General features: G+C 37.1%; 1 protein-coding gene across 1 annotated transcript in view; it reads left to right on the plus strand.

Annotated features, from left to right (window-relative positions):
* LOC120780835 (dnaJ homolog subfamily C member 16) overlaps positions 1 to 25,630 on the plus strand; it is a 148,765-nt gene that overhangs the window by 25,158 nt on the left and 97,977 nt on the right. The window contains exon 3 of the mRNA XM_040113077.1: positions 16,991 to 17,245. Coding sequence (XP_039969011.1) covers positions 16,991 to 17,245 — 255 coding nt within the window. The remainder of the gene's footprint in view (positions 1 to 16,990; positions 17,246 to 25,630) is intronic.

A 25,630-nucleotide genomic window follows, 5' to 3' on the forward strand; every position in this document is an offset into this window, starting at 1 on the left:
GTTCCTATTAAGTGACGACAATATCAATTTAGCTTGGGAAGCTCTGAAAGCAAGATATGAAAACAAAAGAATATTGGTCGACAAGCAAGTAACGATACTCATGAACTTGCCAAAAATTCAAAAAGAAACAAGTGAAGAATTCATCAAATTAGAATCCACTGTTTCAAATTGTTTGTCGGTTCTATCGACACAAAATATTCCCACAGACCACTGACCACAACAATTTAAATAGAAGCTCTTTCAAAGCACAATCGTTCACAACTAAACAGAACAAACATAGAAACAACTTTGTCAGGTCAAAAAAACTCTGTACAAACTGCAACTAACAAACTTGCTTCCATGCTATCAAATAAATATCAGGCATTGGGATAAGGTTTCACACCTGACTCTAGCAGATCCCAACTGCAACACCCCAGCTCAAATAGACATCCTAATAGGCAGCGACCTCATCTCAAACACCCTTACCGAAACAGTTTCTACCATGACAGCTGAAGTTGAAGAAATATCCAACGAATACCTTAATTCATACCCCATTTCGATTACAACACCAGAAGATCAGTATTGTGAAGACTTTTACAAAGCCACAACTACTCGATCAGCTAATGGTCAGTATGTCGTACGACTACCACTAAAACAACAATTTCCAGACACACTATCCTTAGGTCACTCTCGCACCTCTGCAATACAGCAGTTTCTAAGTATGGAAAAAAACCTACTTAGAAAAGGTGAGCTGAAACAAGATTATGATGGTGTCTTAGAAGATTACCTTCATTTAGATCACATGGAGGAAGTAAGCCCATGTGAAAAAATCATAAATGGCAAATATTACGCATTCTACTTGCCACATCATGCAGTAGTAAAGCCTGACAAAAAAACAACAAAAGTCAGAGTAGTCTTCAAAGCTTCAAGAACCACAAGCTCGGAGAATTCCCTAAATTTTACTCTACTTACGGGACCCACACTCCAACTAGATTTAATGCTCATCATATTAAATTGGCGTATATACAAAAACGTTTTCAATGGGGATGTCGAAAAAATGTATCGACAAATAGTCGTACATAAAGACGATCAAGATTTTCAGCGAATTATTTACCGAAAATCTGCCAATAGTCCGCTACGCGACTTTAAATTAAAAACAGTAACCTTCGGCGTAAACTGTGCTCCATACTTAGCCATTCGTACACTCCACCTACCTGTCGCCTACTCACACAACACAGGAGTGTACGTGTGCCAAATGTGTATGCTTCCGCACCATATTATGCTGCACCGTATCACCAGCCCCGAGACCGGGCGACACTCTTCAACGCAACCGCAACGCAACCGCGGGGGTAAAAAACGTTCCAAACGACAGAAACCGCGAAGGCCAATAACCCCTCGGGACGACTCGCGTTCGCGACACTACCACAACGCGACACGGCGGCACCGTGCTAGGCCACCGCCGATCAACCTGTCACAGCCACACTGCAACAACTCCAGCGGTTACTAGGCTAAATATTTGCCTAGGGGGGCCAGAATGGCTAAATGAGTATCAGCCTTCCCCCTTCTGCCCATCACCACATCAATATATGCAACATTGGTACGCCACATTCCCCACACTCATCATCATTGGTTACTCGCATTATACACCACGCCCTAACACACAATGACATCACACACCATCACCTACTTTCGCCGAACCAAAGTACAAAAGGACAGACAACATGAAAAAAACGGCTCTCTGACGCTACGACATCCATCTGATCAACACGATTCCTTTTTGGCTACCTTTTTTCCGCGAACATCTTGTTAAAGTTAAATTTTTATATACCTACATATGTTCATAAATAAATTGTAATGTTTACCTTTTCTTCTGAACTGCTTGTTAAATTCAAATATTTATATTTTATACTTTTGTGAAATAGAAAATTCCGAAATTGATAACCACTTGAATTAAAGTATAAACGAATTCTTTTTAATAACAATTTGGGTGAAGTTATATGGTGAGTGCGGAAAAGGTGGTACATAAAACAATAATACACGTTGTGTTTCATTAAGGTACCTTTCATACAATTACCAATCACATTTAGTAAAGTCAGCCGGTAAAGTTGTCTCTGACGTATTTAATTCGATATTTATTTAACGCGCTTTTAGCAGTTTCTAATCGCATCGTTATATGGGGAGTGGGCTCGGTTATCATCCGATTTTATCCATTTTCACACTGTCGGTAAGAGTTGTTATAATATTTGAGCTGAAGAACTTTGATTGTCGAAGCTTTTCCAGTTTAGTGGATATGAGAGAGAGACCTCGTCGCCGACTCCGGTGAATGAACGTCTAGCCACAATACGCATCAAAGCGAGGTTCTTCAACATATCGCTGATTTGCGCCCACGCCCCGACGGAAGAGAAGGACGATGTGACCAAAGATGTCTTTTATGAGTGCTTGCAGCGCACTTATGAGAGCTGCCCCCGCCACGATGTCAAAATCGTGCTTGGCGACTTTAACGCCAGGGTGGGCAAAGAAGGTATATTTGGCACTGCGTTCGGTAAATTCAGCCTCCACGACGAAACATCCCCAAATGGGTTGAGGCTGATCGACTTCGCCGGGGCCTGAAATATGGTTATCTGTAGTACCAGATTCCAGCATAAGAAGATTCATCAAGCTACCTGACTATCTCCGGAAAAACTACCAACCAGATCGATCATGTTGCGATAGACGGAAGACACGTACCCAGTGTTTTAGATGAGCATGCGCTCCGAGGTCCTAATATCGACTCGGACCACTATCTTGTTGCAGCCAAGATTCGCACCCGCCTCTGTGCAGAAAAAAACGCACGCCAACAAACACAAGGAAGGTTCGACGTCGAGAAGCTGCAATCACAACAGACAGCCGAACGATTTTCTACTCGGCTTGCACTCCTGCTCTCTGAGAGCACTCGTCAACAACTCGGTATAAGGGAATTGTGGGACGGCATTTCAAACTCCTTACATACAGCTGCAACCGAAACCATTGGTTTCCGGAAAGTGCAAAAGAACAGCTGGTACGACGAGGAGTGCCGTGTCGCAGCGGTGAGAAAACAGTCTGCCTACCTCGCAACGTTACGATCGACTACAACACGTGCGGGATGGGATAGATACCGGGAGTTGAAAAGGGAAGCGAGACGCATTTGCAGACAGAAAAAGAAAGAGGCCGAAATGCTTGAGTGCGAAGACCTTGATAAGCTGGCCGACAGGGGTAATACTCGAAAATTCTACGAAAAAATGCGGCGGCTTACAGAAGATTTCAAGACCGGAGCATACTCTTGTAGAACCTTCACAGTTGATCTAGTGACCGATGCCCAGAGCATACTTAAATTATGGAGGAAACACTTCTCCAGCCTGCTGAATGGCAGTGAATGCACAACGCCAGGAGAAGGTGAACCCGATTCCCCAATCGATGGAGCAGACGTTCCATTGCCCGACCATGAAGAAGTTCGAATAGCAATTACCCGCCTGAAGAACAACAAAGCGGTGGGGGCGATGGATTGCCGGCCGAGCTATTCAAACACGGCGGCGAAGAACTGATAAAGAGCATGCATTAGCTTCTTTGTAAAATATGGTCCGACGAAAGCATGCCCAACGATTGGAATTTAAGTGTGCTATGCCCAATCCATAAAAAAGGTGACCCAACAATCTGCGCCAACTACCTCCTCAATATCGCATATAAGATTCTATCGAGCGTATTGGTTGAAAGATTAAAGCCCACCGTCAACAATCTGATTGGACCTTATCAGTGTGGCTTCAGACCTGGAAAATCAACAACCGACCAGATATTCACCATGCGCCAAATCTTGGAAAATACCCGTGAAAGAAGAATCGACACACACCACCTCTTCGTCGATTTCAAAGCTGCTTTCGACAGCACGAAAAGGAGCTGCCTTTATGCCGCGATATCTGAATTTGGTATCCCCGCAAAACTAATACGGCTGTGTAAACTGACGTTGAGTAACACTAAAAGCTCCGTCAGGATCGGGAAGGACCTCTCCGAGCCGTTCGATACCAAACGAGGTTTCAGACAAGGCGACTCCCTATCGTGCGACTTCTTCAACCTGCTTCTTGAGAAAATAGTTCGAGCTGCAGAACTAAATAGAGAAGGTCCCATCTTCTATAAGAGTGTACAGCTGCTGGCGTATGCCGATGATATTGATATCATCGGCCTCAACACCCGCGCCGTTACTTCTGCTTTCTCCAGGCTGGACAAGGAAGCACAGAAAATAGGTCTGGCAGTGAACGAGGGCAAAACGAAATATCTCCTGTCATCAAACAAACAGTCGTGGCACTCGCGACTTGGCTCTCACGTCACTGTTGACAGTCATAACTTTGAAGTTGTAGATAATTTCGTCTATTTAGGAACCAGTATTAACACCACCAACAATGTCAGCCTGGAAATCCAACGCAGGATTGCTCTTGCCAACAGGTGCTACTTTGGACTGAGTAGGCAATTGAAAAGTAAAGTCCTCTCTCGACGAACAAAAGCCAAACTCTATAAGTCGCTCATTATTTCCGTCCAGCAATAGGGTGCAGAGGCTTGGACGATGACAGCAAACGATGAGTCGACGTTACGAGTTTTCGAGAGAAAGGTTCTGCGAAAGACTTATGGTCCTTGCGCATTGGCCACGGCGAATATCGCATTCGATGGAACGATGAGCTGTACGAGATATACGACTACATTGACATAGTTCAGCGAATTAAAAGACAGCGGCTACGCTGGTTAGGTCATGTTGTCCGGATGGACGAAAACACTCCAGCTCTGAAAGTATTCTACGTAGTACCCGCCGGGGGAAGCAGAGGAAGAGGAAGACCTCCACTCCGTTGGAAGGACCTGGCTTCGCTTGGAATATCCAATTGGCGCCACGTAGCGAAAAGAAGAAACGACTGGCGCGCTGTTGTTAACTCGGCTATAATCGCGTAAGCGGTGTCTACGCCAATTAAGAAGAAGAAGAATGTGTTCTAAAAAAGACTCACTTCGTGAGTCTCAGTCTCTGCACCTGCCTGCACCGCGACTAGATCGTGTGTCAGGAACTCTGAAATATACAAGAAGTCAATTTTTGTCCTGACAACTACACAAGTTCTGGTTCTCTCACTAGAGAGATCCCATATTACCTCCTTGGACCTCTTTTGAAGTCGACCCCATGGAAGCAGCGTAGTCAGTACCTCTGAATTCCTCTTCCATGAGGAGGTCCTGGACCTAGTAAGCTCCTTCTACTCTAACGTCTCCTCCTGGTAGTTGAGAGGCAGTACAGCCATTTGGATGCCTTTTAAAGCATCCGCATATCTGCGCCGCCTCTCCTCCACTCGGAGGGTTGGCCTTTGGCTGCCTTCGTGATGTTGTCCTTCAGCCTTTTAGAAGTAGGGGGCTTCTGCGACATGATTTTCCCGTTCTTCCGTTTCGTTGTTTGTGCCTGGGTGGTCGAAGACGCCGCCTTTTCGCTATCTCTCCTGGGGGTCGGGGTTCCGTTAACTGGGCGGCGGCTTTGAGCCACGCTGCCTCACGCGCGAGCGGACGCGGTTAGTTCGTCTTCAATTTTTTGACCTACGTTTCTCACCTTAAATGTAGACTTGTACCAATTGCTTCAACAATTCCACCTTGCGCATCAAACGTTTATCCTCATAGGCTTCCATGAGCGATTCCCATGTGTGTTTGAAATTATTGGTGGTTCTAAATACACAACATCGTGATTTCAGCTAGTGCAGTAACAGACAAACACTTATGGAGCATTTTCCAGTGACCCTTTATGTCCAAATACGATTTTGCCTGACTGCGAAGTCGTTAGACAGACACTGAAAAAACGTTCGACTTTTTTTAATTCCAAAAATATATTCTAAAACAATGATCAATCGATTAATTAACACACAGAACTTTTTTTGTCCGAATTTTATGGATGAGTTAAATTAACTTTTCCTGGCCAAGGCCCATAACCTGTTAGCAAAGTAAACGGGTTTTAACTTGGTGACAGTGTAAAATGGAAGAAGGAAGTTTATTAAATAAATGAACTTAGCTACTATTCATAATGACGTCTACAAGTGTAGGGAATAGTGTGTTTCGTAAGCGTATAAATATACAATTTTCTTCTATCAAAAAATTATAAATCGGTTTGCATATTTGCCAAACGTTTCCAGTTTAAGCGTCCCTCGAGATATTAAACTTAATAATATCGTCGATCGTTTACAACATCAGTTTGTCAGCCCCTTGATCAAGGCATTATACAAAATTTGAAATGTCACTACAGATTCAATCTAATCAAATGTATTTTGACAAGAGTGGAAAACATTTCAATGAACAGACTCTCAAAAACATATGAAATTGAAGACGCTGTTTATTTTATTAAGACCGCAGCGTACGGATAGACGATGATATTCTTATAACGACGTTATCGGCTTTCAAAAAGTTCTTAAAGAAAAATCAGCGAAATCAGCATTTAGTCGAATACAATAATATTGACATTGACATTATCCCCTACGAAAATCTTACTGAGGAATTACCTGATAGAGAAACCGAAGCCTTAAATAAAGTATATATGTATGTGCCCAGACCTCGGGTAAAATTAATTCATATCCTAGAGTAATAGAAGAATTATACCGTCATCATGAAAATTGTTTTATAAAACAGAATCAAGGAAAGTTGCGACAAACTATAGGGTGATCCAAATAGAGGTTCTTTTATCAATTGCGTTTTTTTACAGAGCACGCGTGAGTCATGTCAATCTGTCATGTTATTTTTGTTCAGTATTGTTTGGTATTTCATCATAAAAAGAATTACGCATGGACAACGTTTACAATTCGTTCAACTTTATTACGAAATTCCATGTTCTGTAAAGAACGCGCTTCACTCAACTTATGATTAACATAATCGGCTTACTGAGCGTATTATTCGCAACGCCATATTGAGATCCAGCATTCATTATTGGATAATATTCGAGCGAATAGACCAGCTCGAAGTGAAGAAAATATAGTAGCCGTAGCTGAGAGTGTACGCAGAGAGTCGATACAAATTTTGTTCAGCGATGAGGCCCATATTTCTTAAAAAATGATGCCGGTGAAACCGTATCAGTCAATGGCGACCGTTATCGCGACTATTTGATGTCTTAAAATGAAGCTCGTGATTTCGGCGACATTTGGTTTCAGCAAGACGGCGCCGCACACTGTGATCTGGACAAATGAAAAACTTGTCCTTGCTTGTTTGTAAATGAGTCTCTTATATTTCTGGTGTCACTATTAAGAACTCGATACTAATTCGATGAAAATTCAAAATGGAGAATCCAATATGGCCGATCACATTTTCCAAAACTTGATTTATGAATTTAAAAATCAGTTTACATAATAATATATTATTAAGGTCGTTGATTATAAATTCAGTACTAATTTTCCGAAATTAAAAATAAAAACAACAAGTAAGGAAGGGCTAAGTTCGGGTGTCACCGAACATTTTATACTCTCGCATGATAAAGCGATAATCGAGATTTCATTATACGTCGTTTACATGTTTTTCAAATACCGTATTTTTGTAAAGTTTTATTCCGCTATCATCATTGGTTCCTAATGTATATACTCGTATTATACAGAAAAGGCATCAGATGGAATTCAAAATAGCGTTATATTGGAAGAAGGCGTGGTGGTGAACCGATTTCACCCATATTTCGTACATGTCATCAGGGTGTTAAGAAAATATTATATACCGAATTTCATTGAAATCGGTCTAGTAGTTCCTGAGATATGGTTTTTGGTCCATAAATGGGCGAGGCCACGCCCATTTTCAATTTTTAAAAAAGCCTGGGTGCAGCTTCCTTCTGCAATTTCTTCGGTAAAATTTAGTGTTTCTGTCGTTTTTTGTTAGTCGGTTAACGCACTTTTAATGATTTTCAACATAATCTTTGTATGGGAGGTGGGCGTGGTTATTATCCGATCTCTTCCATTTTTGAACTGTATATGGAAATGCCTGAAGGAAACGACTCTGTAGAGTTTGGTTCACATAGCTATAGTAGTTTCCGAGATATGTACAAAAAACTTAGTAGGGGGCGGAGCCACGCCCACTTTTCCAAAAAAATTGCGTCCAAATATGCCCCTCCCTAATGCGATCCTTTGTGCCAAATTTCACTTTAATATCTTTATTTATGGCTTAGTTAGGACACTTTACACGTTTTCAGTTTCCGCCATTTTGTGAGCGTATCAGCGGGCCGATTTTGCCCATCTTCGAACTTGACCTTCTTATGGAGCCAAGGAATACGTGTACCAAGTTTCATCATGATATCTCAATTTTTACTCAAGTTACAGCTTGCACGGACGGACGGACAGACAGACATCCGGATTTCGACTCTACTCGTCACCCTGATCACTTTGGTATGTATAGCCCTATATCTGACTCTTTTAGTTTTAGGACTTACAAACAACCGTTATGTGAACAAAACTATAATACTCTCCTTAGCAACATTGTTGCGAGAGTATAAAAAAGAAACGGTGCAAAAAAATGTCCACTACAAGACAAACGAAATATAACTCTAACTCAACGAATTCGCCAAGCAATTCTTCGTGGCTTTTTTCGTCGAAGTCTAAATTCTCCTCATCGAATTCTTCGTCGATTTCTTTGCCTTTGTCAACTTCTTCCATCCATAAAATTCTGAGTCTCGAACGACCGTTCCTGAGATCCTGTAAGAAGTCGTATAGCCTAAGAAAACAGTTTCGGACTTTTTTTGGGAGACGATTTTTGTAGGCTGGAAATTAGTGGATCCGAGCATACCAAGAGCGGGTTGAAGACATCACACAAATTGTCGATTTTTGAAGTCTTTCGGCCGGATCTACTGCAATATTGCCCAAGTGTTTATTTCGGGCTTCTTGAGCATCCTCGGATAATTGCCCAATTGGAAATTGTACGTGGGAGATTATTTGGTGGCCGTGCATTAAAATTTTCTGAAGTATGGGTCGGATACCAGGTGTACAGAATGACATAATTTTAAACAATATTCCCTAAATTTTTCTGCATCAACAGAAAAACCTCTAAATAATGCTTGTAAAGGTATGCACACCCTGAAAATTAACTCGGCGTCTACATATACCCAACATCTCTGCTGATATTTCATAATTTCTAAAAAAATTCCTGCGGTATTTCCATCATTTGTATTTTTTTTTCTGAATGCATCATGGATTACCGTTTGGTTTTTCTTTTGTAGGCTATGTGTAAAAAACATTGAAAACATTTTATCTGTGTAGTGTAGATAGTCCGTAAGATAGATAAGGAGTTGTTTGAGTGAGGTTGCACAAATAGGAACGCTGAGCTGATTAAACATCACTTAAAGTATTTACAATCTTGCCATCTATCATTGTAAAGAACAGTTTATAAACAACGGTTAGCCCGCTCATGCGGGAGAAGGGTTTAAAAGACTTAATTTCGTTCTCAACAGGGTTTTTAATATGAAGTGTTGATGCTAATATTTCTCGACAAAATTCTACCATTAATGGTGTGCAAAAATGCAGAAATAAAGTCCGAGGATTTTCAAAACAATAATGTTATTATTACATTCCTTTTAAGTGGCAACCAATTGCAAAGGGACAATTGACGTGACAAAAACGCTTGCATTGGATTTGTTTTAATCACTAAATTTTTATTTGTACTCTCTTTTTTTTATTTGTCTACGAAAATTTTAGTGACGCGTTGCGACAAAAATGAGGTTAGATCTGTATTCGGAAGATTTCGGAAGCTAATTTTAACATATATGTATATGTAACTACACATTTGCAAACATATTTTGTTTAAACTCAGACTGGAGTCAAGCGAGTGGAGATTTTTTTGTAACTCCTTATTATGATCAAAGTTATTATAAAAAAACGTCAATATTTATATTGCAATTTTTAGCATCAAAAGGGCACATTTTCATAACAAATTAAAACCCTGAACGCTTGAATATCGACTTTCGATCAGTAGTTTTCGCAATGTAATACGAGTAACACTATAGGGGTCTATCGTATTTAGCTCTTCACAGCCCGTAAAAAAAACGATTATTTTTATTCGTTCACTCCTAGTTATAAGAAGACACCCCCGGCCAAAAAATTGTGGAACCGTCAATATCCGCTTGCTGGAGATTCAATTAACTTTACTTCTAGGCATACAAACATTCCAATAAAAACCAATTAAATTACAACAAGCCTAATCCAAGAAACTTGTACTGTTCGTGATAAAAAGGCTTTTGATTTTATACGCGGTGATATAATAATTAGTTTAGGTTAATTTTAAATTTATAACTAATAGTAAAATCCTATGTAATAAAGTATACAGCTATAACAGAGATTAAGCGCACTTGCATTCATAATTTTACAATGGTTTAGCGGTCATAATTTGGTCTAACAAATAACTACTCTTGGTTGTGAAGTTGTATTTAACAGTTTATATTATTACAAATTGTAATAAAACGGCAAGAGGAAAATACGATAACTTAAAAGAATAATTATTATTTGGGACCTTCATAAAAACGGCACAAACCAAGGAAATATTGCTAATATAGTCAAATGTTCCAGTAAAATTATATACAATGCTATCAAAAATGTTAAGAATGATCCAATATGTTAATTCAAAACATGATTCGGAAGACGCCGCCACGCAAAAATCGTTGGTTGAAGAATAAAAAAATATATATTTGTTAGATCCAGAGGGATCGTTTCATTTATTGTATAAATGCAAATGCAATAATTACTTTAGAAACGATCGCACAGAACGATTGGTTGCGACATGTAGTGCATGTGCAGGCGATAAGCATTTCTTGTGGAATGTTGTGGTTTGGGATTGTGACTCATGTGGACTGGCCTACCCCGAGTGTTATGAAAAATCTCTCCTTTGGTGTCTTTATTGATGAGGTTCTGCATTCCCGTATTAATAATTTTTCAATATTTGCCATACAATTTTATAGTATTATAAATACTTAATATAATTATAATGATTATGGATATTAATATAAAAGTATTCCTAATAGGATATTCTTCGAAGAGAATCATTAATTTTTGCAATTTTTAAATATTGCCAAATTGATGCATAGTTTGTGATTCCAATACATGAATTCTTTCGTATTTAGTTCGTAGTTTAGTTATTTACTTGATGAGTTCCATCAATTATAATATTACCATGTCCTAAATCTATAATGGGCGCATTAATAGTACAGTATGTAGTTTTATTTAATTATTAGATCTTGCGTTAGAAACTCTGGAACACAGAAGAAGTCTAAATCGTTTCTAACCACTACACAAGAACGGTGTCTCTCTCTAGAGAGATCCTAAATTATCTTGTTGTTCCTCGAATTGAGACCTCTTACCTCTCCTCTAAAGACCCATGGTTCCTGGATCAGGTTCCAGGTTATCCGAGTTGAACGTCCTCGCGATGATAGCCGAGGCTGCCGTCGCATGGTGCAGGGTGTAAAGGTCACAGGGTTGGCTCGATGAGAGACCACCGTCCTCACCAACCTTTGAGGCTGCTCGGGACTACCTTCCATGCCATCATGCTATTCAATGGCGGTATCTCTTCACTCCTCTTCGCGCACAGGACTGGATCTTCCTGAACCTCTTCTCGTCCTGAAAGTCGACTAATAACAGACGTGCTCTGAAGTATACTTCATGGAACGAGCCGGTTTATCCACACCCAAAGCAGATTTCGTTTATAATGCACCTCCTCCGGGACCTCTGCGTGGGTCGTCACGACCACCTTTCCTGTGGAATTTTGTGGTTTGTATTTGTGACTCATGTAAGCTGGTTTAACATTGTGGCATAACTAGTGCAGAGACGTTTAAATGAAAGGAATTTGTTTGCAGAAAACCCCGCTTTTGTCGAAAAATAATATTAAAGCATGTTTATAATTCGCTCATAGTTACAGAAAGAAAGATTAAAATTTTTGATTTGGCTCTGATGGAAAAACATTCGTACATTGAGAGAAAAACCGATAAGTCAATCTAAGATATACCAAATCCAAATCGGATCGGATAAATCCAAAATCCAGAAGGAAATTTAAAAGTTTGGGCGTCGTTTTAATGGCGTAAAGTTGAGTAAAGTTAGAAGGGAGTATGGATAAATTGATATACTAAGGAATCTATGGAATCATATGCCTATGATATTACTCCATTAAATTGGATATTTATTCATATAACAAAAGTGGCTTGCATTTTTCACTTCTCGATTGGCCAGCGCAAAGTCCATATCTAAACCCGATGGAGAACTTGTTGAATGATGTCACAGGAAAAGTTGGGCAAAGAAAATTTAAAAATTGTAACGGGCTTATAATATCAAACAATTTCAAATTAAAAAAATTTGGTTGAAATTTTAAAAATATTTTTAATTAGGAATCCGATAATGCACCCCTCCATAAGCTGACGGATAAGCAAACTAGAAAAGTTCAGTTATATGTTTATTATATGACACCGCTAAATGAGAGCTGCAGGAATGCATGCTCATACGGATGTGTAAGAAGAATGTGGTGAAACGTAATGACGAATACTTTGGTCATAAGTGTACATATGTATATATTCGGCTTCTTATTGCTTATATTCCATTTTCTATATAAATGATTCATAGTTTTTTCTTATTCTTATAGCTTAACATTTAAACATTTAGGCTGTTCACGGTAAGGTGGTTATTGGGTTATGTGATTATTAGATTAAAAATAACCTCTGTGCTCCGTGAGCACCCTATGTTGTATGGTTATTTGCTTATTTTTACACAAACAGCTGTTCATACAATTTTAGTTCAATGAAATTCCTACTTATAAAATGCCTAAACAAAGTTTAAAAAGCAAAATAATCGAATTTAAAATAAGTTCTGTTATTCAGGAAATGGACTTTATTGAAGGTATGTGCTTATTAAATAATCCGAATTTTAAGAGTTCAAAAAATTCTTTGTATAAAATTTGCAGACATCTTGCGCCCTGAACAGTGTCATAATGCAATGGATGAAGTACTAGATGAACTGCTAGAGGACATAACTTTAATCATCTGTAGTAGACGGGGAGATGAACTACATGTTCCAAAATCTATTTATTGGCGAGAAAATGTTCTGTGTTGCTTTGACGATGGAAGATTTTTACAAATGCTGCGCGTCAGCAAATGACAATTCGCTCATCTCCTAGAAATATTTTCTAATGATATGAACTTTACTAATTCAAGTTTACAAATACCTGTAGATTTGCAACTCGCAATCGTATTGCTCCGATTAGGTTCATCGGGTGAAAGTGCTTCTGTACGTAAAATCGCTACAACTTTTGGTGTGGGAGATGGAGGTACATTGATCAATATCACCAAAAGAGTTTTTTCGGCAATTTTGAATAAACTACCCCAATTCATTCATTGGCCTGGACCAGCAGAGCGCCGGGAACTTGTTTTCCAAACATTCTGCGAATTACCATATTGCATTGACGGTAGCGAGATTAAACTGGCCGAAAAGCCGAATAAAAATCATGAGGTGTATTTTTTTCGGCAACGAATATACTCTATCAAATTACAAGTCGTATGTGACCATAAGTTACGCATATTGCATGCAGAAGTGGGCAATCCCGGAAGCTAGCACGATTCTAAGTGTTTAGGAAATCTCATATTGGAAGAAACACAACTAGCTTATTTAGTGGAGAAGAGTGGATTGCAGGTGATTCTGCGTATTAGTTGACAAAACATTTAATAACACCATACCGAAGCAATTCTTCTTTAGCAGACTCTGAAAGACAAGCTAAATTCAACAAAATACGCAGCCAGTATCGTGTTAGAGTCGAAAATTGTTTCGGGATTCTTAAAGAAAAGTTTTGTAGAGAGAGTCAAACATTTTTAAATGAATGGGTACTTGTCTGCTGTATGCTGCACAACATACTCTTGGAAGGACGAGATTCTTCACACTTTGAAAGGCAAAGTGTCGAAGCCCATGGAAGCCAATATGATGGAGATGCTATTGTTGCACCTACCCCCGCCCGAACTAAAAAGACAAGCACTATACAATTTAATTTTTCAATAAAAATTCATATTTTTGTTTTAATAACAAGTAAGAAGAAGTTGTTTATTGGTTATTTATATTATTATTTTTATACTTCATTTCAATTTCTAATTTCCTTATTCGTTCATTCTGCTCCAACTCCATTTTTTTGAGTTGGAAATCGTTTTCGATCTTCTTCTTTTCATTTTCATGTTTATTTGCTTCAACTTGCTTCATCCAATTGAATTTTTCTATTTCAAATTGAAGCTGTTTTTCCCGAAAGCTCATTCTTTCATCTTCTAATCTTGCCAGTTTGTCAATGGCAGTGTTTTGGTGTTTGGCCTTAATTTTTTTTACAAACGGGCTGGCCGCAGATGAGCCAGATGCCAATACAGATGTGTCATTTTCTTCCTGCGCTTCGGGTTCGGGCTCTTCCAAATCATACACAACATTTTCTATAGAGTCGAGTTCCATTTCAGTGGAACTCATTACCACCACCTTAGCTTCCCTCTCCGTAGCAAAAATGTCCGCTAATTGTTTGTAATGCGGACAACTTTTAAGCACTTTATCTGTAATAAAGCAAATCAATTTAATTCCAAAGTTGATATTAAAATATATATAAAATCTACCCATCACAGTCAGCTCCACATCGCCATCCTCTACTCCAGCGCCTGTGGAATTTAGCCAGTGTTCTGCCGATTTCATTTGGCTTTTTAAATAGCGAATCTTACATTTTAAGATGTTCCACGTAGCTTCAAATTTTGTCACTGCAAGCAACTTACTGTAATAAATTTTCGCTGATGGTTTCTGAAATTAAAGGAGATGTAACTAAATGAAAATACATAAATAACTAATGTGTCGAAAACTAACCTCGACGTTTCGGTGATCCTGCATATAGGACAGCACAGCTTTGATTCGGCTTCCGTCCATTTTTTCACCTCCTTTTCTCGCCGGCGCTTTCGTATTTCTGTAGACACTAAAATTATAGTATAAATAAATGACAAAAAATGTATATTTGTTTTGTACTTTATCTTTTTACTCACTTTGATGATTTTTGCGGATTTTTGATTCTTTTTGCTGTTAATAGCAGATTTTCCAATAAGAAAATCTAAATGGAAATGCCATTCGCTTAGTTTTATTTATTTTTTGTGCTGCCATTTAGTAAAATTGCAACGACTTTCTAACACTGGAAATAAGCAAATAACCACATAATCTGTAAACAAGGGCCTACAAGGGTCAACTTTGATTATTTTGTCATACAGCATTTTGTTGTTGTTCACTTAATCACATAACCACATAACCCGATAACCACCTTATCGTGAACAGCCTAATTATAAAAATTAACGTATGCGTTCACCTTTGAAATTCTTATTAAGTTTGATCAGTGTAAGATTGTGTCCTGAAAGTTGAACAAATTTGTATTTTTTTTTTGGATGCAAGAATACATCGCATGCTCATCTTTTTCGTCTATTAAAATTCGTGAATGATAAGACCTACCCATTCTCCTTAGATGGTAATTATAAAGCTAACTCAGTCAATTTCATTTAACTGTCACCCAACAAAGTTCCCCAAACTCTCACGATATTTTTTTAGAACAAGAGTATCACTTTAAATTCAACAACAGTATTCTATTTAAGTCTAATACTGTAGAAATTTTTGTTTGTAGCACGACTTCATGAATGGCTACATTTTTTAGCCTATGTAAAGGGTGTTTTTGTGACATGTGGTTTTCAAGAAGAAATAAAGGCTGATTCGTTTTGAGATTTCCTACTTTTTTTTAAGAAAAACACATAAACATTTTTAAAGGTTAATGTTTATTATAATTCGAAAAAACATTTTATAGTATTTATTTTTTGATGATTACTTCTTTCAAATGCTGGCTGCGGCTACATATCAGGTGGTCCATCCGTTGAGTCCAACTTTTGATAACTCGTTCGAGCATTTTGACTGATAACTGGCGAACAACACGCCAAAGTCTGAATTGAAGCGGGATTATCCGCATTGATTCATTGTTTGATGCGATGTGTGGCATTTAAGCCATCAAATAGTCGATTATTATTGTGCGATAACGGTCGCCATTAACGGTTACGGTTTCACCGGCATTATTTTTGAAGAAATATGGACCGATGATTCCACCGACCCACAAACCATACCAAAACGTTGTTTTTTCTGGATGAAATGGCAGTTCTTGAATCTCTTTAGGATCTCATCCTAAATGCTGCAATTTTGCTTGTTTATATACTCGTTGAGGCCTCATCGCTGAACAAAAGTTGGCTCGAAACTGGACTTGCACAAGCTAAAATATAGCTATATATGTATATAGTAAGCTTTAATTTAAGATCGCGACGTAAAATGCGCAAAGTCGTTCCATACGTCAGTCTGATACTACGGTCTTTGTGTAGACTCTCAGCTATGGCTGCTAGTTTTTTTTTCACTGCGTGCTGGACGTGGTCTATTTGCTCGAATATTATCCAATAATGAATTTTGCCTCTCAAGATTGGTGGTAGTACGCTAATGAAATTCCAAACAATACTGAACAAAAATAACATGACAGTATGACAGGACTCATGCGTGATCTGTCAAAAAAGGCTATTGAAAAATACCTCTACTTGGATCATCCTTTAAGTTAGCCTTATTATAAGCTTTAATATAATGATAAAAATAATTACGTGCAAGTGACCGTCGAACGAATATATTTACCCGAGGAGCTCAATTTTATACCACTTCTTGCTGCAATTGGGAAATTATGTCATCAATAACGCGCTTAAAAACCTTTTTCAAGGCGCCAATCGTACTACATTAAACATTTTTAGTCAGCATAATTACTTATTTACAGTAAACTAGAGGAGTACTAAGTACATTTTGGAATATTGTATTTATCTGAGCTTGTCCATTTTGTTTCACTATTACCACCGCCTAAAGTGACCGAAAAAACAAATTAGACACAGAAAATGTGACAAAACAAAAGTGCATAGAGTATAACTATGTTTATACCTTGATCCGATTTATTTTAATTTAATAAAAATAAGTTAGTATATTTTTTGATTTCATAGGAAAAACAACAGGAGTTTATTAATGCGATTTCCAAGGGAGCCGAAGCAGACCAGCTGTGCCCTATAGTAATTATTTGGCGATATGATCAAACTCACATAAAATACGAGTGGGTTAAGGGATCGCATCTTAACATGGATTTCAACCTATATGATTCTAATGAGCAAGTTATAAACATAACTAGACGTTACATTGACAACACCATCCAAAGACTTCTGAGGACAAGTGAAACATTCAGCTACGAAACTTTTGTCAAAGTAAGTAAGACTGTTTTAATTAATATTTATAATACATGTGGTAAATAATCTACCAGCAAATTAAAATATCAACTTTAAAATTTGGCAACCAACTTAAAATGAATCAATATCAATCACATACACCTAGTTCTATTAATTTACGACACGTTTATTTGTTTTAAAATAAATATATTATTTTAAGTATTTTGTGTTTTTTTTATATCTATTTCAAAATATGCATATTTAATATTAAATATTGCATATCAAAAAACTTTTTTTTTACCAAAATGAAAAAAAAATTAATACTTAAGCTTAAAATGCGCCTAGTTCATATCAAAAAAATTTACATACACTAATGATTATTTATATAAATCAAAAGTAATAGGTTTAGATGTATTAATTATTTTTTTATCTTTCTTTTGTTGCAAGTATTGTCGACGCTTTACGTCGAACTGTTCTTAAATTGCCTCCTAATAGCGGCAAAATCAATTTCCAACAGAATAACGACCCAAAATACACATTGTATCTTGTACGTGAAGGGTTGTTATAGAATTGAAAATAACTCAATATGCCTGCAATCGCCAGACATTAATGCTAGTGTTGGAAAACCATATTCGAAACATGGAATTTCATTAAAAGAGTTGCATTATCGACTTAGTGGGTCAAAATATCCGGAAATAATACTGAGTGGGGAGTATCCGTCGACGTCTTGGGGTAAGAATTGCAAAAAAAGGCCAAAAATATAATAAATACATCAAAAACTATTGTAATTACTCGAACGGCTCGAAGAGGCCCTTCCCGATCCTGACGGAGCTTTCAGTATTGCTCAACGCCAGTTTACACAACCGTATTAGTTTTGCGGAGATACCAAATTTGGCCAGAGATGAAAGGATCTGAGATCAAAAGTAATCTGTTTAATAAGTCCTGATTTGTAGCGACACGTGAGTTCTCTCGTGTATGATGGAGTCGATACATCCTAACGTCCTTATTTCTTGACTCAGCAGCTTCTTCTGAGAGCTCTCCAATTGAAACTAATGCATGTTGAATAATATTGGAAGCGTGAATTTAAATTTTATGGACTGACACAGAAAGATAATACCAGGAATACTTTGATGTTAATTCTCTGCTGTATATAGCGCAAATTTCCTAAATTGATCCACATTAATTTTGTACCGTGATGATATGGCTTGTAATAATGCTGCGCAATTTTCAATTAATACTTTTTCTATGTCTGTTATTTCAGCAGACGGATGGGCATCAGTGAAGAATTTTCTAGCAGTGTTTTCATCGTTTGAAGATCCACTACCACTTTTTTGATATTTGGTTTGTCTACTGTAAGACCCATTTTTTTTACGAAACTCAGTCATTTCAGTAGGCTTGACCTGTCATAAATAGCATTTTGCAGATGAGGTTATAGTAAAGGCATTGCACACTTTGCCATCCACCATTGTAAGTTGAAGAATGTTATCGATATGAAATTTACGATTGGTAGCTGTTTTGAACTTACTGAAACTTAATTGTTGAATTTTGTTTTTAAAATTCAATTCTTCATTTAGGGTTAATTGAACTAATTCCTTTTGAAACTGAATTCGATCAGCGCGGCAATAGCGGGTGGATGTAGGTTTGAGGTTTTTTCAAATTAGTTTGTGCTCCTCATCATTTTGCGATTTTATTATCATTTGTAGAGGGACATATGACGTAAAAAATAAATTACTGTCTTCCAAATTATTATTTTTGAATTACTGCTTATATTCGCTCTTCCCAGAACTGCCATCAAAGCCCCATTTTCCTATTAATGTTAGGTAATTAGAGGACTCATTTAGTTCATTAATTACATCGCTTTGCAACTCTCAAATTTGCGACGCAGTGTGGCCCAAGAATTTGTGTAGCTTAACTTCAGCGTAAGATTCTGAAACTTGTATTTACTCAGGATAGCATTTCTGTTTTTCCTTTAAAATGTTATCATAGCAGTGTAAAAAGTTAACATCAAGTTTATTGTTAGCGAAGCTTCTAATACGTTGATACTGATGCTTGGTTAAATTTGCCTTGGTGATAAGGCATATTACTTCACATGTCTTTCCGCGAAAGATCGACGGATTCGGTTCCCTACAAGCCAAACGCAAATCATCAGCAGCGGAAACATCAAGTTCTGCTAAATCTGCTATCCTTCGCCGCTTCGTTATCTCTGAGCACTCTACCAGACTTAATCTAGGACGTCCTTGATCTTGACTCAATACGGATGGTTGTCGACTTAATAATATACTATACACTAATATACTACATATATATTCATACTGTGAAAACCAATTCGCATTTTTTGAATAACTTTTGATTTTGTTCTGTAGCTTTTATTCCACATTTCAGCAAATCTTTTAAATATGTCATCAAGTCTTTTCATAACAATATTTTCAATATATTCGTAGCCATCCGATTCAAACCTACGGCTTAGGGGTTATACCAGTGTGACACTTAAACAAATTTTTTTTTTGCTTTTTCGATAGTTTATATATTAAAAAATATCCTGTGAAATCGGCAATGTCGTATCTTGAATAGTTTTTGAATGGCAGCGCTCTAAACATCGACCGCTCAGAGGTGCATACATATATCGGGTGATTTTTTAAGAGCTTGATAACTTTTTTAAAAAAAAAAACGCATAAAATTTGCAAAATCTCATCGGTTCTTTATTTGAAACGTTACATTGGTTCATGACATTTACTTTTTGAAGATAATTTCATTTAAATGTTGACCGCGGCTGCGTCTTAGGTGGTCCATTCAGAAAGTCCAATTTTGGGCAACTTTTTTCGAGCATTTCGCCGGAATAGCCCGAATTTCTTCGGAAATGTTGTCTTCCAAAGCTGGAATAGTTGCTGGCTTATTTCTGTAGACTTTAGACTTGACGTAGCCCCACAAAAAATAGTCTAAAGGCGTTAAATCGCATGATCTTGGTGGCCAACTTACGGGTCCATTTCTTGAGATGAATTGTTCTCGAAGTTTTCCCTCAAAATGGCCATAGAATCGCGAGCTGTGTGGCATGTAGCGCCATCTTGTTGAAACCACATGTCAACCAAGTTCAGTTCTTCCATTTTTGGCAACAAAAGTTTGTTAGCATCGAACGATAGCGATCGCCATTCACCGTAACGTTGCGTCCAACAGCATCTTTGAAAAATACGGTCCAATGATTCCACCAGCGTACAAACCACACCAAACAGTGCATTTTTCGGGATGCATGGGCAGTTCTTGAACGGCTTCTGGTTGCTCTTCACCCCAAATCGCGGCAATTTTGCTTATTTACGTAGCCATTCAACCAGAAATGAGCCTCATCGCTGAACAAAATTTGTCGATAAAAAAGCGGATTTTCTGCCAACTTTTCTAGGGCCCATTCACTGAAAATTCGACGTTGTGGCAGATCGTTCGGCTTCAGTTCTTGCACGAGCTGTATTTTATATGGTTTTACACCAAGATCTTTGCGTAAAATCTTCCATGTGGTCGAATAACACAAACCCAATTGCTGCGAACGGCGACGAATCGACATTTCACGGTCTTCAGCCACACTCTCAGAAACAGACGCAATATTCTCTTCTGTACGCACTGTACGCATTCGTGTGGTTGGTTTAATGTCCAATAAAGTAAACTGAGTGCGAAACTTGGTCACAATCGCATTAATTGTTTGCTCACTTGGTCGATTATGTAGACCATAAATCGGACGTAAAGCGCGAAACACATTTCGAACCGAACACTGATTTTGGTAATAAAATTCAATGATTTGCAAGCGTTGCTCGTTAGTAAGTCTATTCATGATGAAATGTCAAAGCATACTGAGCATCTTTCTCTTTGACACCATGTCTGAAATCCCACGTGATCTGTCAAATACTAATGCATGAAAATCCTAACCTCAAAAAAATCACCCGATACTATAAACATTTTTGTATTATATTTCTTACCAATAGAAATTAAATTTATCACAACAATATATATGTACATATGTATGTTTGTACATCTTCTATCATATTAATATTATGTGTCTGCACATGCTCTTATTATCTGCTGATATAAATGTATGTATACGCATGTGCGCGTTCAAAAATTCAAATCATGATTTTATCACTTATCAATATATATGTACATGTGGGCGAATTGATCTGCCTGTTCATACATTCATATATACTTACATATATGTACATATATTTGTATACATTGCCGAACAAATAATGCCCAAGCATACAAACATACATATGTATGCGTACACATGTGAATATAACACCAACAAAAAATTGAAACATTGTTCTACAAAAAAAAAAATTGTCCCAAATAGCATAAGCATCACAAGTCAATATGGCAGCCAAATTGGCGAAGCCCAAATGTAGTAAATTTTACAACAAAAACGATTTCATTCATAAACGCAGGCTCATATTCCACAAGCGACCTCGCTTCATTCATAAAAACAGACGCCGTAACATCTCCCCGAGCATGCCTTTGCCAACAAGTGTCTTTTCGCGACGATGGCAAACGCTAAAAATCATAAATTGAACAACTTTCTGATGCAAACTCGCAAAACACAAAAAAAAAACACGGAGTGACAAAAGTGGCAACATAGCTGTTGTCAATTTATAATATTTGTCAATTCTAAAATATTTTTCCGTGGCTCGCAAAAATCAGCGTCGATATGTATGCAAGCTCTTTCAAAAATATACATATTTATGCTAGCTTGTTGGCGAAGCTATTCGAGCAGCAAGGGAAGCGGTAACAATCGGCGATCGTTTGTTAGTTTCTTTCGGCACAGCTCGGATTTTCTACCAACAACACAAAGTTGTGGCGCTTTGTCGTCACGTCAGTGTTTCGACACATTGACTCTTTGACAAAGCGTGAGTTTCGGCCATGCGAAAGATGCGTGTGACACTTGTTATTATGAATGTATGTACATATGTATGTGGCTCGCATTTGCTTTCGTAAACATACAGACAAATGTGCCAAAGAAATAATATATATACATATGTACACATAGGCCCTAGAAATTCTATTGGTGCAAATATGAAAATGATAACGAAATAATGCGATTATGCATATTTCATGAAGGTCATCAATTTTCTTTGAAGAAATTAAGTTTATTTGACACATCTTCGTAATAGTCGAAATAAATATAATATTTTTGAAATAAGTTAAAAACTAAAAAAAATTACATTATTTTTTATTTAATTTTTCCCGATTTTGTATAAAAATTAAAAATTTTACCATTTTTCTAAAAAAAAAATGGTTGATATAATACAAAATAATCACGTATATGTGACTCAGATAATGCTTTTTTACATTCTCTGTGTGACTTTGTATATTTTTCTTCAAAGCTCTCTTTATTCATTCTCGCATGAATTCAGTCGTTTTACATACTTATATTTCTGCCATTGAACGTGCTCATTTCTGCTAAATAGCAGCGAGAATGGTGAATTCCGTACTACAATTCTATAAGCTCTGTTAGCCGTCCAATCGAACATCATACAGAACTCAATTTGCACCATTTTTATGTCTTTATGTTCTCTGGTTGAGCAAGAGCTGTTGCTGTTTGATCGAACTCGACTTACGAGCAATTTCTCACTTGACTCAACTCAGCGCTTTTACTCGTTTTTATGCATGAGACCCTAAGGAACAGCAATTCATTTACTTATATCTACATGCATACTATATGTATATGGAGGATGGAGTCATGTGTAGAAGTTCACGCAAGTGAAGAAAGTTCTCTGATCGCTATTCACTTGGGAGTGGCCAGAAACGATTCTTTTACATATGGCAAATTGTCGGTGATGATTTGGGGATGTATTAGCAGCAAGGGAGTCGGAGAGCTTGCGTTTATTGAAAACACAATGAATTCTGAGCAATATCTCTCCATTCTCAAAACAAATTTGAGGCAAAGTGCGGACAAATTGGCTTTATTGTCGATAATAAGCCAAAATTTAAATTTAATCAGAACAATGACCCCAAACATAAGGAGCTCACTGTGCGCACATGGCTCCTTTATAATTGCCAAAAGATCATAGATACACCTCCTCAGAGCTCCGACATGAACCCCATTGAAAATTTTTGGGTTTATCTGAAGAAAAAAGTGGCAAACAGGCAGCCCAAACACCGCGCCGCCTTAAAAGCAGCAGTACTGGAAGAGTGGCATACGTATAAAATTCCGTTGGAATATGACCTACACTAGCCTCGTAGTGGAAGCTAAGGGGGGTCATACTAAATATTAAAATTAGTTTAAGATAGTATAAGTTGTTAAATATATTCATTAAACAGTAGCTTAAGTACTTTGTGTAAAGAGTTTCTTGCCAGTGTCAAAAATGTGTAAACCCATATTTTTTGTTTTACAATTTTCCCTCTTGTTGTATTGTTTTTATTTTTGTGCATACTAATTTAAAATTTGCTAAATAATAGTTCTGCATTAAAAAATATTGAAAAAAAATAACTAAAGGCGTTATTTTTGCATGCAAATTCAAAAAATATGTTTTTTTTTTCAGTGTGTAAAGAGTTTCTTGACATACTGTATGTTCCAGAGGATGAATCTTATATGACTCAAAGCTAAGAGCTGGCATATTAAGTACTAAATGAGAAAGTCACAAAAGTGTTTATTTTACTTTAAGTATCTCAATTCCACCCTAGCTGCATACTTATATATGTACTTACATATTTATACTCTTGCAACCAGTTGCTACAGAGAATTATAGTGTTGTTCAACTAACGGTTGTACGTATTACCTAAAACTAGTCATGATTACGAGTTCGTAGATGGGCGTAATCGGACCATTGCGACGCACAGTGGCACCGCTCCATACATTTCTTGGAAAAAAATAGAAGGAGTAGTCGTACAACAATGAAACTTTGCAGAAACACTTCTCTGAACTAAATTAAGAAATTTTTGAAAAAATCTTGGAAAACCGCCCACTGCCACACCCACCTCCCATATAACTGCAATTGCCAAAATTTTTATTTTGGACCTAGGGACTTGAAATTCGGGACACTTCTTAATTGAGTTCTCCTGATAAAAAATTAAACTTAAACGCAAAGTGACGTTATTTATACCTTTACCTTGACAAAAATCTAATATAATATGCAATGTTTTAATTGAATATGTAACAGGCAAAAATTGTGTTAGTTTTTATTTGTAATATTATGCAAACACCATATCTTTAACAATGGGATCTCTAGTTCTAAGGAAACTTTGTTCGAATGACGCCTTAGAAAGCTACTTATGTAAGGATCCGAAGTTATAAGAAGTCTGTTGAAGACATCAGTATTTGGTGAAATTAAAATCGATGTTACTAAAAGGGACGGTAATTGGCGGTTGTTTTTTTTTTAATTGAAAGTACAGGCTCGGAACTTTAATTTTTTTATAGTAAGAGGGCTAAGCAAGGCAAAGCACATAAAGTTTTCCATCAAAAAAAGAAAAGTTGAAATTTTTTAGCATAATTTTTGAAAAATTATAAAAATTAGCTTACTTTGCCAATTTCAATAATTTTTTTTTTAAACAAGTAGGTGCTATATTTTTACTTTACTTACTCACAACAAAAATTCTTTATTTGGACAAAAATTTTAATCTGATTTTATTGAATAACTTTCCGTCGACTTCTGTTAGCTTTTTTAACTATAAAATTTCACTTTTTATAAAAAACCTTGTTGAATTTTTCTTATCCAAATATTTCTTTACAAAACAAAATCATTAAAGTTTTGGAATTGGAAAGTGGAAAATCCTATTTTTTCCGCCGAAATGCCACTGTGCGACGCCCACAAATCTCGTTAACCGAAAACCTATAAAGTTCCATAACTAAGCACTGAATATCTATATCTTCTATCTATATAAATAAAAATGAATTGTTGTTCGTGAGTCTGATTAAAACTCGAGAACGGCTGGGCCGATTGAGCTGACTTTGGTTTTCAAATGTTTGTCGTAGTCCAGGGTAGGTCTAAACGGTGAGCAAATAAGGAAAAATTACGAGTAAGATAGAGTAAAACGACAATTCCATTTTCCCATATAAAAGTTGACCACTTACTTGCTGTCAAACATTTGACGGTATTTGTACTCTCAGTTCCACTCGAATTGAAGAACGCATTAAAACAAGACTTTTGAATCGACAACATAATATCAACTTTGCTCATAACATCGTGTATTTAAATTTAAATTTCAAATTTCGAAATATATAAATATAGTTAATGTGTTGACATGTTTGATGGTGCCAACCTTACAGTGTTACCAACTCTCAAAAATACTTTTATTATAATAACGGGGCATCTCTGCCTGTGCAGACTCCACATTGCTCATTGCTTACTAGATATAGATATATGCCATATATCGTAAGCTAGAAGCTGTCTTTTCAGCAGTTTAACAGCGCAGTTTTCATTTATATGAAAATTTCGAAGAGGCAACATATCC

Source organism: Bactrocera tryoni, unplaced genomic scaffold, assembly GCF_016617805.1.
Source record: "Bactrocera tryoni isolate S06 unplaced genomic scaffold, CSIRO_BtryS06_freeze2 scaffold_25, whole genome shotgun sequence".
Taxonomy (NCBI): Eukaryota; Metazoa; Arthropoda; class Insecta; order Diptera; family Tephritidae; genus Bactrocera; species Bactrocera tryoni.